This window comes from Pleurodeles waltl, chromosome 5 (genome assembly GCF_031143425.1).
Source record: "Pleurodeles waltl isolate 20211129_DDA chromosome 5, aPleWal1.hap1.20221129, whole genome shotgun sequence".
In the NCBI taxonomy this organism is placed as follows: domain Eukaryota; kingdom Metazoa; phylum Chordata; class Amphibia; order Caudata; family Salamandridae; genus Pleurodeles; species Pleurodeles waltl.
The window spans coordinates 263582257-263598012 of NC_090444.1; the positions used below are offsets into that span (position 1 = coordinate 263582257).

The window sequence follows — 15756 nt, forward strand, 5'->3', positions numbered from 1 at the left end:
CGACCTCTTTCTCTAGTGGGCTAGAAAAACATAGTTGTCATCCTTGAAGTACATGTAAGCCCCTGACTACGAGGGAACCCTACAACATCCAACAACCAACAAAACTGAATTCTGAATTAAACATTGAAAACGACACCAATAAGTAATAAACATTGTTATAGTCCTCAGATATATGCCTACCATGCGAGAATTAGTGGAACAAATACATAATCAGACCTGTCATCTATTTCAATGAACAAAGCAACATAGGTATCATTTCTGCATACCCAGCGTCCATCTCCTAATTCCTTTTTAGTTTTAGAAACCTTTACTTGACTATTTTAACAAAATGTACATATCAGTCATGCCTAGGAAATGATACAAGTTGATGCTTTGTGAGATATATAATAAAGATATATCAAGCTGTACCTTAATACTGTAACATTTTATATTTTAAATTTTGTAGGACATAGGAAAGGAAAGGAAGAGGGAAAAGAGAAAAAATGGAAAGCTTCAAAATCCCATAACCTTACATGAACTTAGTAATTAATGTGGTGGTTAATAGGTATTACAAATAAAATTGTAATTGCAAGCCTACAATTAAAGAAATTCATGGTGACTGGAATGCAAAGGAATTGTCATGAATTCGATCATATTTGCTGTTTAAATAGTTGGTAAAGGATGACCTAAATAAGTCCTTTGTAATAAGATGCTGAGTAGATCTAGCAGACACTCTGTCTAGTCTATGACGATGACAGCACAAGCTCCCCCATCCGCTTGCAGTAAGAATTTGTCAGCTACGAGTTATTATTTGGAGGGGAATGGCAAAAGGAAAGTCAACAAATTTACCCAATTCACAAGTGCTAGTGCAAAGATGAGAAGGACTTCCCAAATAAATTAGTTGAGTATGAAATGGGAAAGTGATCAAACAAATTGTTGATACTAGATTGCATACTACTATCCAAAATGTTTGAATTGATGGGCTTTGAAAAAACATATGCATATATGTGCCAGGGGCTGTTTTACATGATCAATAAGTATTCAGTATGATTGGATTATATTTGTGAAGAGCAGTTGGGGTTAAAAACAACATATTATAGTAGTAATATATTGTTTGTGTAGTGCCGTTTCTGCAAGAAGTCTGATGTATTTTGGACCAAACTAACTTCCAGGAATTTAAGGGAAGTGAGCATTGCAGGTCTGATTCCCATAATGATTCAATTTTAGATTTAGATCGGATGGGAGATAAGTGACATAAGTGTACATATATGTATATTGTCACCAAGTAAACACTGGAATCCCGAGGTTACCAAAAACAATGGCGGTCTGAGCATGGACCCAGCAATCCACTTGTATACAACACCAACTCCTCCACAGTACAAAGGACGTGCTCGGACACTCGTCGTCAGTGCATATATTTATTGAAACAATGCCTCCTCACAACGTGTTTCAGCCATAGCCTTGATCACGTATCCATATATATATATATATATATATATATATATATATATATATATATATATATGATGCTTTGAAAGCTAGGGAGAGGTTAATATATGTAAAAGATGCTTTAAAAGCTAGGGAGAGGTTATACTGCTCAAACATCTGAAGAGTGGGGTCGTATGTTTGCGTAAGTGTAGATAAGGACTGGAGAAGAACAATCCTTAGAGATTCATATAGGAGAAATAGTGGCCGTGTTGAATTTGAAGTTCCAGCAAAGAGAGGGGAACCAATTCCCAGAATAATTCTTTAACCTGAATTATGCCCTTGGTCACCCAATCCTTCCAAAGAATAGTGAAATTAAACAATTTGATTTGTTTGTTATGCCAAATGGAAGATTCTAGAAACATTGGTAGAGATGTCTGTGACTTAGAAAGGATGGTAAATGCCAGTAGTATATTTTTTTAATAATGGGGCAAGAGAAAGACCTGGGAGGATTTGAAAAGTGTGCCAGAGATTGAAAAGGGAGGGGCGATATCATTGAGACCTCCAATTTGCGCCAAATGGTAGAAGGTGCATTTGTATGTGTGACCAAGTTAGGTAAAATTTGTTTCAAAACATATATGTAATGATTATTTCAGAAATTTGGGATATTAACACCTCCCAACTCTTTGGTCTTAAATAATGAATCTAGTGATGTGAGTGCTTTCCGTCCATTCCACAAGAAAGATCTGAGCAATTAATTGAGGTACTTGAAGAATTTCAGAGGAAGCTTTACAGGTAACATAGATAAGTAAACATTAATGACAGGTAGCATCATAATTATAAAATGTGGCTAGTCTACCCCACCAGAAGAGGTATAACGGAGGCCACTTCTCAGTCATTTGTATAATTTTATTATGAATATCAGCCAAATTCATCTGAATGGTGTTAGTGATGGAAGTAGAGTATTTGATCCCCAAACACTTAGTATATTTAGAATTCAAAAATAACATTTAAGGAAATGTTCAAACTGTTCCACAAAGACAGCATCTTTCAGTGAACTATTAATAAAATACCATCTATGAGACCTTGACGTATCAGGCAAAACCTCTAAATCTATTATAAGTGGTGCATGATCTGAAATTAGAAAGGAACCAATTTCTGCCTTAAATAATGTGGAGATTAAATGTGGTGTGGGGAAAATGTAATCTATTCTGGAGTGGGATTATTGAGCAGGTGAGTAAAAAGTATATTCCAAGTTGTTAGGGTTATGAACCCTCCATGCATCTACCAGTCCTCTAGAATTAAGAGATTGTTTTAATGTTTTTTGCAATTTATTAAGGATGTATTTGGCTAGTGATTTTCTGTCAGTAAAGGGATCCATAATCTGATTGCAGTCCCCACCTACCATAAAGTTTGTGTTGGTGCAAGATTGGATTGTGGCAGACATTTGTTCTCAAAACTGAACATCAACTCCACTGGAGCCACAAATGCTCAGAACTTAAATTGATGTATGATATATGGTGTTGAAGGAGAAGCTATCTGCCAGTGTCATCTTTTTCTTCTTTCTGAACCACCAAAAGGAGCGATTTATGACACAATACAGCAACCCCATTCTTGTTACAAGCAGAAGAATAGAATACCTGACATACCCAGTTCTTCCTTAATGAATTTATATAATTATCTAAATTGTGAGTTTCTTGTAACAGGGCAATTTTACATTTTAGTCGAGATAAATGAGTTAGTACTCCGTGCCTCCTACTAGGAATATGCAATTCTTTACCATTCCAGGAAACAATAAGAAGAGTATTTGTCATCTAAAAAGTAATACATATATATAATGAACTTGATTATAAACATTAAACATAACCAGTAACACTACCAAAGTAAATGTTAAATATATGATTTAATAGAGCTAAAGAATGAAAGAATAAGAAGAAAAACCAGAAGAGAGAAAGATGGGAAAGGAGAAAAGGAGAAGAAAGAAAGAAAGAAAGGAAATTTGTGATTAGCGCGGCGGTGCCAAACTCAGCACCACCGGGGCTGACCACGACTTTCACTGCCATCAACTCTTCAGGTTCACTGATCATGGCGCTGGCAGTGGTCTCCTGGCAGTCCGACCACCAAGATCTTAATCTGGCAGTCGGACCGCCCAGATTGCCGCAGTCAGACTGCCACTTCAAATTTGGCAGTCTTAGGACTGCCAAAGTCATAATCAGGCCCAAAGTTATTTCCTTGTATGTGACTTTGAACAGGCAGGGAGGTATAAGACCATAACGAGCGTTCTTGGATCTGAGAACAGGATGAAACAATAAAAATTATTTCTGGCAAATAGCTGTAGCATGAGCCACGTCTTGTGCAAAGAAGACTTTCTGACCTGACCAAAGCATTTGTTTCATCTGCTTAACTGCTGTTAGAACCATCATCAGAACAGTATATTGTAAAAAAAGAACTATAATGCCTCTTGGATGTGCTGATGGGGATGAATTTGAGAGCTTAGGGCCCACATGGTGAGTTCTTTGCAGATTATGGTTGGTACCTTCTTTGAGGCCGACAATATTTCGGAAATTCGTTGTGAAGAAGGCTACCATGTCAGAGCCTGCCACTCCTTCTGGAATTCCATAAATGCACAGGTTTTTACATTGATTAGATTTTTCCAAATCTTCAGTTTGTTGTTTTAAAAGAGAATCTTTTTTGGATATTACTTCCACTTTAGTTTCTGTATCTTGGATGTCGCCATTTAGTTGTTCCACCTCAGAAACTCTGGATTCAAGACTGGACCATTTCTCTTCAATTCTTTGAAGCGTGCTGTTAGTTCCTATTACAAAAGGTTTCAAAAGCCTTATTTCCTCAATAAAGTCCTCAAGTGTTAGAGTAAATGGAGACTTTGTCGGTGAGGCCGGGTCTTTCTTTTACTGCTTATTTGTATTACTATTAGAATCCCTATAGGGGACATAGGCATTAGCCCAGGTGGAGGAGGAGTCTTCTATGCAGAGGACAAAGTCAAGTCCATGCCTGAGTAGATGAGAATAAATCAATGCTGTCAAAAATAAGAAAAAAGTTTGTAATCCACTCCTCAATGAAGGTTTAAAAAGAAAACTTTCCACAGTCAGATACTCCAATAACATATATCAGGGTAAAAAAAAACGAATGTGTAGAAGGAAGCTCTTTTGTACTGCCCCCTCCTCACTGGTGTCTTAGGTGATGTGTCAAATTAAAATAATGTCTTGTTACTCCTGTAGTACATGGTAAATCTGTTGCCACTGAGCCTTTATGTCATTATTTGCATTAATTAGTGCCCCCCAAGCACGTTTGAAGGCTGGAAATGGCAGATGTGGTAGTCAGGAGCGCTATGCCGAACCAAACTGTATCTAAAATGTGCCTGCAGTGGCCAGGGTGAGGAAAGTGGTGCAGGAAGTAAAAATGGGAAATAGACTGAGAAGTGGTCTAAAAAGAAACCTACCCTCTCCCTAATCTTTCGGACTCCGCTTTCTCCAGCATTTAAAAAATATGCTACACCTGTGCAGGCAACGCTCAATTGGAGGCTCTGATGTGGCACAGAGACTCATGTGCTTGCAGCCATCTTACAGGAGGTTCAGCCACGACTCGTCTCCTAATGCCTTGAATCCTCTATTTGCAGCTATCGTTGCCGCTGGAAAAAACAACACAGGTGATTGGGAAAAAGTTATTTTTTTATGTGACACAGCTGGAAACATACAGTTAATGCGCATTCTACTCTCTGTTTTATTGGTGAGCAGGTCCCCACTGTGCCTCTGGAATATTGGTTGTGAATTCACTTCTAGGGCGTGGGCAACAAATTGCCTAATTATGTATAGGCCAGGCTCTTTGTTCTACTAAAGTAACTGTTTGTGACAAAATTAACATATCTACTCTTCGTCCTGACAGTAGTGTCTAAAGAGTGTGGGTTAATGTTTAGGAAAGAGACAATCACGCTGGAACTAAAACTAGGAAACCCATTTCAATTGTACTTCTCTGAGGACACATAGCGGAATGCTCACTCATTGGGAAATTCCACACACTAGGAAATACCCACTCATACCATTTTGGTGTCTGATGTGAAAGAATAGGTCTCAGTGCATCAAAGATTGTTGATAATTAAAGCCAAATTATAATTTTCCTCATCCATGCCAAATTTCAACCATGATATACACTAACATTATCAAGGGCATGATGTGGGCTCTTGCAGCCCTACACCCTTCAGGGGGCCCCAATTCAATCTAAAGCCCTTGAATATCTGTGACCACCTTCTGCAGGCAGGCTTTATCATCTTGCATTAGCCACTGGTATGGAATATATTGGAAAACATCCTCTACCCAAAAGTAAGCTCCTCTAAACTCCCTTATGACTACCTAGAAGCGTGGCATACACTTCAAAGAACAGTGCACTCAAATATAAATCACAAGGAATTTAATAAACCAGAATTCTACTGATCAAATCACAACAACTCCGGGGCCAAGAAGCATGAAGTTGAGTTCCTCTGAAATACCACCAGTAATTAAATTCCTCCAATCAAGAGCACAACAAGCTGAGACCCAAACAAGGCAGTGAAAGACCCGCTTATACTATGCTGGTTTAGTCACATTTCATTGAAAAGGAGGAAGAAAATAATTCATTGTAAATCATTTTTTTTTAAATACATCTGACGGAAAAATACCCATATTTATACTTTGTTAGCGCCACATTTGCATCATTTTGTGACGCAAAAGCAGCGCAAACTTCCTTAATATAATTGTATTTTGTAAGTTTGCGCCGCTTTTGTGTCAAAAAGCGGCGCAAATGTGGCGCTAAAAAAGTATACATATGGGCCAAAATTTATAGAAACATGCTTGAGATGTTGAAGACCTTGGACTTTAAGTCATAGAATATGTGATATTTATTATATTAACAAACGCAGTTTCAACCAATTAATTGTGAATTACAAAGAAACTATAATAAAACCCGTTGTCAAAATAGAAACACCATTAGGAAGTGTCCTTATGGTAAAGTAATCGGACATGACAGAGATAATTATGAGAGCCTTCAAAAAGGTGTCTCTTAGAGGAAGAAAAACATCTTCTAGTCTTAAACCATGCTCTAGGAGGCAAATAACTAATGTCATTCAACACAGCAAAGCATAACATTACAGAGTCCCTACAAGCGACTTAAAATTTGGATAATACCTAAATTTAAGGCTATCTTAGACGTATAGAGCCCGCCGATTCCTAAACTGCATTTTGTGGTAACCAAAGCAGTACTACAGGAGTACTGCTCACATACTACTGAATATAATTCACAAACCTATGAGTGAAATTCTCTACTTCTACATCTGCTACGGACAGGCTACTACCAACGGCCATGCACAAAAGAGTAACCACATTCCTGTTCAGAAACGACACTTCTAAAGTTACTTCAGCCCTAAAGGTGACCAAACAATATTAAATGTACTTCAGTCCAGTCTACTCTGAGCGGTGTATATATATATATATATATATATATATATATATATATTCATTGTCTAAAAAAAAACTTTACAGCTTTACAGGGACGTTATAGTTAGGCTCACATTTTAAACATACAAAACCTTAGAAATTTGCCAGTTATAGTTATAGTTATCTCAACTAACTATAACTCATGCCGCAAAGAGTAACCACACTCCTGTTCAGAAACGACACTTCTAAAGTTACTTCAGCCCTAAAGGTGACATAACAATATTAAATGTACTTCAGTCCAGTCTATGACAGGTGTATGTAATATATATATATATATATATATATATATCTATATGTTCACTGAAAAAAACAAACTTTACAGGGGCGTTATAGTTAGGCTCACATTTTAAACATACAAAACCTTAGAAATTAGCCAGTTATACTTATAGTTATCTCAACTAACTATAACTCATGCCTTAAGGTAACTATAACGCGGACACTTGTCATGCACTGGTGATTACCTACAACTTATGGCACTTATGACATCTTTGATTACATCATTCATCAAGGTACTATTTGCAGTAAAATGTTTGATGAAAAAACGGTGCATGGTGGGTGCGTGAGTCATAGTTACCTTAACTACCTTATAGTTACCTTAAAATGTGAGCCGAACTATAACGTCCCTGTAACTTTTGTTTTTTTCAGTGAATTTCGATGTTTTTGTAAAATTCTGTTTCCTAACAGCGGCGGTTGCCCTGTGGCCAACCCTCAATAACCAACCAACCTTACACCATGCACAGCCTTCACCCATGTGCAGCGGATGTTGCCCTCAAGACCTAGCCTGCAACCAGACCTCTGTAACCACCCAACCCCTTGCTGCACCTTGCCGTTTGGCCACAGCCTCACTGGTTGTGAGAATAGGTGTGACAGTGCGTATCTGGGGGTGAGAGTAGCTGTCAGATTGTCTGTCTGGGTGTGAGAGTGCATACATAAGTGTTTTAGTGGGTGAGTCAGTGTGTGCATGGGTCAGTGAGTGGGGTGTCAGTGGGTCTGTGAGTGGGTGCATAGCCATTTGAGTGGGTCTGAACGGGTGCGTGAGGGTCTGACTGTGGCTCTGGGTGAGTGCATGAGGGTCTGAGTGGGTCTGTGCGTGGGTGTGTGAGTGTCTGTGTAGGTCTGTGAGTGGGAGCGTGAGTGTCGGAGTGGGTCTGTGAGTGGGTGTGTAAGTATCTGAGTGTGTGTGTGAGTGGGAGAACGGATTGAAAGAGAGAAAAAGAGAGAGAAAGAAAGTGAGAGGGAAAGAGAGAGTATTTTAGGCTTTACCTAGAATGAGATATTTCTATCCAAATTAAAATGAAAAATGTATATTAAAAAAAATATATGCAATTTTTATTTATTTAAAACAAACAAAAAAATAATTGGCAATGAGACCAGCTGGACTAGAACCACTTGTGCGCTTCATACTGAGCTACAGGGGTTTTGTTGTTTTTAAACAAAAATGTTTAGCCCCTTGTGGGCTTTCTGGGACCGCAAGGGAGCCGGCAAGGGCTTCCCTGTGGTTTCTACATATTTTTTAATTTATTTATTTACTAAACAAATGTATAATAAAATGGCCTTACAGGCTACCTGGAACTGCAGGGGAAGCCTTACGGCTTCCCCTGCAGTGTCATTGCTTCAGCAAGCACTGAACTGCTTTGACAGCTGCACACGTGCTGGGGACAGAGATGAAAGCTCTGCTGTTTGACAATGGGGCCTACTTTAAAGGCCACAGAAAACAGCTATCTCCCACGGGTGGGCACCCAGGGACATAGCAGAAGCTGGCCTCCACAAGGGGGGCCCACAGAGGTGGTGGTCCCCAGGGCATGGGGGTACGCCCTAGCAAATAAACAGCTTTTTTGGGGTGGTGGTCCCTGAGGTGAATTGATAGCCCCGGGGAGGTGATAGTACCGGGGCTGGGGGGCTGTGGAGGGGTGCCATCGTGCCTCCCCCACTTACTTAAAAACGTACTTAAAACCGTACTTAAAATCCTTTTTGCCCCTTGGGTGGTGGTCCCCAGGGTGCAGGGGTCGTGCCCTCCACTCTTATTTGGACATTCACCCCATGGGGTGGTGGTCCCCGAAGATTATGAAAACCCAAGAAGGGGACCACGTACGTACTACCTTCTTCTATGATGCCCCCGGGACCCAGCCCACCCCGGGGCAAATAAAAAAAAACGCATGGGAGACCGCTTTTTTTTTAAACAGCAGAAAAATCCACAGATGGATCTATGGATTTTTCTGATGTTTTTAAAAAAAGATAAATGCTTTTTAGCCCTGGCGGGGTCCCTCAGGGACCCCAGCACAAGGGCCAGGAGGTCAGAGTTATTCTACATTGGCCCCTTTTCTATTTTTGTTGTTTTTTGTCTTTTTTTCTGGGACTTGGCTGAATCGGAGTTCCAACATGGCTGCCAACACTTCCTTGCTGAAGTGTTCTGAGCTAATGAGATATCAGCACAGGGACAGCTGGATCCACGGAGGATCACCGTCCTTATATATCAATATTTTTTGCCCTTCTACTTCTCTGAAACTATTGAACAGATTTACCCTAAATCACAGAAAAGCATGATCTGCAGAAGTGAATTTAGCTTTGTGCCAAATTTGGTGTAATTCTGTTCAGTGGTTTAGGCTGTAACTGTGTCTAAAGGTCCTATGAAAAAATGAACGGGGAAAATGCATTTTGGGACCCTCCCTTTTTCTCGGCCCCTGCGTGACAGATCACCCCGAAACGTTCTAGACAGAAGCTGAACTTAGCAAAGTATTCGTTTTTAAAATGTCCTGAAGATTCGTCAAGCTGTGCAAAAGTTGTCGCCAAAACAATAAATTCTCTTTCTATAGAAACTAGGTCCTAACTATGACTACCTATTAGCAACCACCAGTAGGTTTTATATATATATATATATAAGTATATATATATATATATATTCCTGCCCCAAAATATATATCCTGGGTCACACGACTAGGTGTAGTTGACAGTAGATAGACAAAAGAAGGTTTTGGCAGGATGAGCTACTCTGCGTTAACGAAGGGGAGGAGCTGTCACCTACAACACTTGCACATCACAAGGCCCTGTCTAAGCACTCTCACAAATGGTTGGACAGCAGTCTATTGTGATGCCAGACAATCTGGGACCAGGTCAGGAAAATCCCATCACCTTGAGGGGTGGGAATCCACTGGAAGCTTCTCCCACTCCTAAGTTGGCACAAGCTATAAATATTGGACCTCAGAAACCAATTCTTCAGTACACTTGTGGACCTGTGGACTCTGCCAGGAAGAAGGACTGCTGTGCTGCTGTAAGGACTGCCACTCTGCTGTACTGCTGCTCTGAAGGACTGCAGCCATGCTGTGCTGATCTGCTGCTCTGTTGCCGTCTTGCCTGGGACCTACATCTCTATACCCAGTACCCTGGAGTAACTCCAAGGCTAGTTGACTGGCCTCCTGATTAGCAGCCTCAGGTGTTTTTGTTGAATTTTAGGACTCTTCTCACTTTTTCACTGTCAACCAGTGCTAAAGTGTTTGTGCTTTTTCCTTTAAACATGGCACAAGTGGCTTACATCCAAGTGGCTTATTTAATTTGCTCAAAAGTCCCTTGTAAAGTGGTACTACTTGCGCCCACGACCTGTAAATTAAATGCCACTAGTAGGCCTGCAGCACTCATTGTGCCACCCACTTAAGTAGCCTTTTAAACATGTCTCGTACCTGCCTTTGCAGCTTATTGATGAAGTTTCAAACTGTCAGTTCGACCTTGCGAAGTAAACCTTTTGCAGGCCTAAACCTTCCTTTTTAATACTTGTAAGCCCTAAATGGCGCGTAGGGCAGGGTGCAGTATAATTGAAAATTTGGACATGTACTTTTAACTTTAAAATGACCCGGTAGTGAAGAGTTCTTAAATTCATTTTTCATTATGGCAAGGCCTGCCTCTCCCATAGGATAGCATTGAGTTAACTTATTACATTTAATGAGCGATATCTTTCAGTTGGGGGAGGAACAAATATTGAATTTGATGCCTAAATAATTGTAATTTAAAACCCTCTTTAATGGTAAAGTTGGATTTTAAGTCACAATTCTTAAAGTGCCACTTTTAGAAAGTTGGCATTTTCCTGTCCCAACCATTTGATGCCTGCAGCCTGCATCCTGGGTCACATGACCAGGTGTAACTGACAGTTGTTCTTTGTGTATTGCTCCCACACAGTGAGATAAAGGGGGAATAGATGATGGCAGGATTAGCCTTCTCTGACTTGATTGGGGGGGGGGGGGGCATTCCCCTGCCATACTTGCTCATCACAAAGGCTGTGCCAAGTACACTCACAAAAGGGTTTGACACTAGTATGCTGTGTTCCCAGACAAGCTGAGGATGGCAGACCATTACAAGCACCTCTGGGGATGGAAGCCTCTAGAACCTTCTCCTGCTTTAAAGTGGCCACCGTGTATTAATAATAGATGCTCAGACAAAACTCTTCGGTACACTTCTGAGCCAGTGGATCCTACAGAGGAGGGACTGCTGTGCTGCTCTGCTGTCAGAAGGTCTGGTACTCTGCTTCCCTGCTTCCTAAAAAGGAAGCCTGTTCCTGCACCTTTCACCCCAGGCTGAAGTGACTCCAAGGGTCAGCTGACTGATCGCCTTTTTTGAGCTATAGGGACATAAAAAGCTCCAGAGGCCTCCCTGCATTTGCTCAGTTGACATGCTGCCTGGATTTGTAACTGGACCTGCCTTAGCCCTGTTGGACTGTGCTTGAGTTAGTTCCTGATCCCCAAGAGGTGTCCCTCAGGTTCTGGACCATTGGTGTGGCACCAGTAAGCTCTGTGTCCAAGAAAAGGAGAAATCCTGAAGTTTTAGGCTCTTTGCAACTGTGAACAGGTCTGTTCACGCAAGATCTTACAAAGTTCCTGTGAACCTGACTCTTCGCGCAACAGAGACCTCTAGCAACACGTGGCACAACAAGATCTGCACAGCGGGCTACAGTATTGACAGCCTGGACTGACTGTCAACGCAAATCTCCAGCAACAACATACAGGATCTTTCAGACATAGCGACAACTATTCTCAATGATCTCCCTGCTCCTCGTGTCCTCCTCCTCCACAAACTGAACTCTTCTTGTTGGATTTGAATGTAACTCTTAAAGTGGGACAAACCTGGTCCTTTTATTAGGCCCGCGATTCATCATGGTTGGCCTGGACTTGTGATTTTCACCTGGTTTCGCATGGCCAAATAAGCACGAATGGTGCTTTGTACTTTTGGGCACTTTACTTACCTAAACTCTTTCAAATTTCAAATCTCCAGTGTCAAATGACTTATTACATTTGACTCTATTTTTCTAAATTGGTGTGAGATTTTGCTTGTGTAATATTTTCACTTTATTACTGTTTGAATAAATTAAGCCTGACTGCTTTTGTGCCAATTTACCTGAGGTTAAGCACAGATTAATATAGGGTTTGCTTGTCCCGGATAGGAATTGTGGTTGCTGCTTCAGTAGGGTTTTATCCCCCTCAACCTCTAACCCAATTTCCTACACTGGGTATGCCCAGCTATGGTACACAACTGGCTGAAGTCTTTAATCAGACCTTAAAGTGGTGAGTTGAAGGTTTTAGGGATTTGTTGATGCTGCCAATTTTGATTCTGCTCATTGACTATGTCTGTACATGCCTTATTCCCGAATCATGTCATATCAAAGCCATGAGCTTTATCTGTATGTATCTGCTCCACACTAGTTTGCTGTAAGAATACTTTAGATCAGGTGTACTCAGTCATGTGGAATTTTCCATGAAAAGAAAAATAGGTTATGTGACCTTGGATCTTTGTCCTTGTGTCAAGGTACTTAAAGGAACCACCAAGCACTTTTACTGCCCTGTTCATGGTGCAAGGAAGCAGTGGGGTGATTGTATATATGAATCTACATGGTATTTCTGCCAAGAGGCAGTGGAGCACTGTGCATGGCCATAGTCAATGAATAATAGGAGATGAAGCTGTGTGGATGGTTAATGCATTGTGATGTACTGTTCTTTAATGAGGTGAGTCTTGAGTTCTTTCCTAATTTGGAGCAGTATTGGGGGGGTCCTGATGGGTGGAGAGATATGGTTCAAAATTCCAGTTTCTTAGATGAGAAAGGCCTGTTGTATTAGTTTCTCTTTTTAACACTTATTAGTCTTCAGTCTGATGGTGCCAAGTTTGCCAAGAATCACCACAAATGTTTAACTTGTCTGCAAGACACCCAGGGGTGGTAGTTGTGATGGCTTTGTAAATAAAAGACTATAATATTAATAAGGTAACAAAATCTCTGCTCCTTGACGGACCTCCAGATAGCAGTTTTCACAATAGCAAAATGTTTGCATTCCAAGTTGGCAACCTGTTAAAAACTTCTGGCTACTTAGTTATCCTACAAATAAAATGGCCAAGCAATCACTTAGAAACAAAGTGGGGCTTTTTTATCTGCCTCTGTTTACTGACTGTTAAACTAAATGATAAGTACTGACATGACATTTATGGCAGAGATAGAGATGTATATAGATTTACTAATTTTTACTCCGCACCTACTCACTTTGACGATAGAGGAGTATTCGATATTGTGGGGTCTTTATTGTTACAGGTCACTATTTCAATCTTGATGTTGTGACTCTCCAGTTTTGATTTCTTGTGGTGAATGTATATTCAATGACTGAGGTAGATACTTTAAATGTCTAGTAACATGGTTAAAAAAGTTTGTTATAACCTTTTATTTCTTAATCATTCCTTTCTTTTTTCTTTATGTGTGTGACTGAGGAGTTGTTCTTTTTGTTTGTTTGCTGTTGGATGGGAGGAAATCTTGCTTACTCTATAAATTTGCTTACTATGAAAATGTTGTGTTCAGTGAATGTGTTTGATATTTGTTAAGCACATGTGTATTGCATAGGTTGTTTTCATGGCTAATTTATTAGTGAAATAAACTTTTTAATTATGATGATATATTACATAGCACTTCTTTCTATTTTATAGTCTTAATTCAATATGACAGATACATGATGTCTTGTAATTGTCAGGTGGAAGATGTAATAGCAGAACTGAGGTTACGACAATGTGCCAACACCAGGGTAGGGAATGTATACCTGCGGGGAGTTTCCGGTGGGGAGAGGAGGCGGGTGAGCATCGGTGTGCAGCTACTCTGGAATCCAGGTGAGAAGATGAATGACAAAATTATTATTTTCCTTTATCATGGTGCGGGCATGGCTTGTAAGAAATTAACATCCCCAAATAACGCTTTTTTATCAATTTCTTTGTTTTCCAAGTGGTCATTTTGCCTTGTTTATCACAGCAACGAGAATAGTCTGGAGGCAGAACTTAACACCATTTTATCATCTTCCCCAGGTATTCTAATACTTGATGAACCCACCTCAGGGTTGGATAGTTTCACGGCGCATAACCTAGTGACAACATTATCCCGGCTCGCCAGAGGAAACCGACTAGTTGTTCTTTCCATCCATCAGCCACGCTCAGATATCTTCCAGCTCTTTGATTTGGTTCTTCTTCTCTCCTCTGGGACAACCATCTACTCTGGTGCTGCTTGTGACATGGTCCAGTACTTCACCTCAATAGGGTATCCCTGCCCAAGATACAGTAACCCAGCAGATTTCTATGGTTAGTATTGTTAATAAATGAAAAGTAATTTGTTGCAGATAACACATGTGCCTGCTAATGCTTATGATGCACACATTTTACAGCACTATGCCGGACTTTACTTTTCACTAGCCCAGTCGCCTACATATTTGATCAAATCTGATAATTCTAAACTGATGAAAAGTTGAGCTAGAGTGAGATGGGGTTTAAAAATCTGCATGTAAATAACCACTTTTTTTTTTAGATACAGCCCAACAAGGCAATTGTTTAGAGCAATACAAGCTGTCTTTAATACACACGGAGAAGGTGACCCTCATATTATAATGTAATAATGCTCACTGGTAAGCTCAAGGCGTTATGTGAGGTAGTTTGTTTAGAAGCATGATAGGGTTTTTCTATTTTGCCCCATGAACTTTCTACAAGTAGCAAATCCTGTGAACTTTCAATTACATTACAAAGGGGATCATTGCGACCCTGGTGGACAGCGGTCATTTGGGGAAAGGTACTGCCAACAGGCTGGCGGTACCTTTTCCCAAATTATGACATTGGCGGTTTAGCTTAAGCCAAACCACCAATGTACCACTCCATTCCCCAGGGTCGTAACAGCCGCCGGGCTGAAGACTTCGGTCTCCAGCCCGGCGGCCATCACAATCCCACTCTCGGGATTATGACCCCGTCTACCACCATGGTTTTTGTGGCAGTCTTACCGCCACAAAAACCATGGCGGTAGGTACTATCAATGCCAGGGAATTCCTTCCCTGGCACTGATATGGGTCTCCCCCAACCCCTTCTCAGATTTATCCCCCACCCTCCCCCTCCTGACCCCCCCGACATCCACACACCCACACGCGCACACATACACGCCACCTTACCGCCATCCGCCGCCATGACCTTCTGGCGGAATTCTGCTTATGGTCATAATGTGGTTGGCGGCTGGTAGCCACGGCGACAGGGTGTTGGCGGCCGTTGCGGTAGGCAGAATTTGCCTCCAATGGCATAATGACGGCGATAGTGTACAATGAAATATTTTGCAATCCGTAGTGAGGACAATGCTGAGATGTTAGAAGGCTGCTTATCCAGCAATTTGCAAGGGATATATTTCTAGATGTATGAAGTTCCTTTTAATTTCATTGCACGGTCACTTGCCACTTGTAGCTATATGTTATTTAAGGGAAATATTGTACATCTTTCTACAGTTACCACCAATCTATTCTTGAAATGTAAGAGGTGCAAGTATGCGAAGCAACCGACCGCTCTTCCCAACTTTGGTTGCTGTGTATTTACATGAATCAAGACGAGATTC

At 40.7% G+C, this 15756-nt stretch overlaps 1 protein-coding gene across 1 annotated transcript in view; it reads left to right on the forward strand.

Moving 5' to 3' along the window:
• ABCG8 (ATP binding cassette subfamily G member 8) overlaps positions 1 to 15756 on the forward strand; it is a 238405-nt gene that overhangs the window by 155095 nt on the left and 67554 nt on the right. The window contains exons 5-6 of the mRNA XM_069233997.1: positions 13880 to 14012; positions 14205 to 14474. Coding sequence (XP_069090098.1) covers positions 13880 to 14012; positions 14205 to 14474 — 403 coding nt within the window. The remainder of the gene's footprint in view (positions 1 to 13879; positions 14013 to 14204; positions 14475 to 15756) is intronic.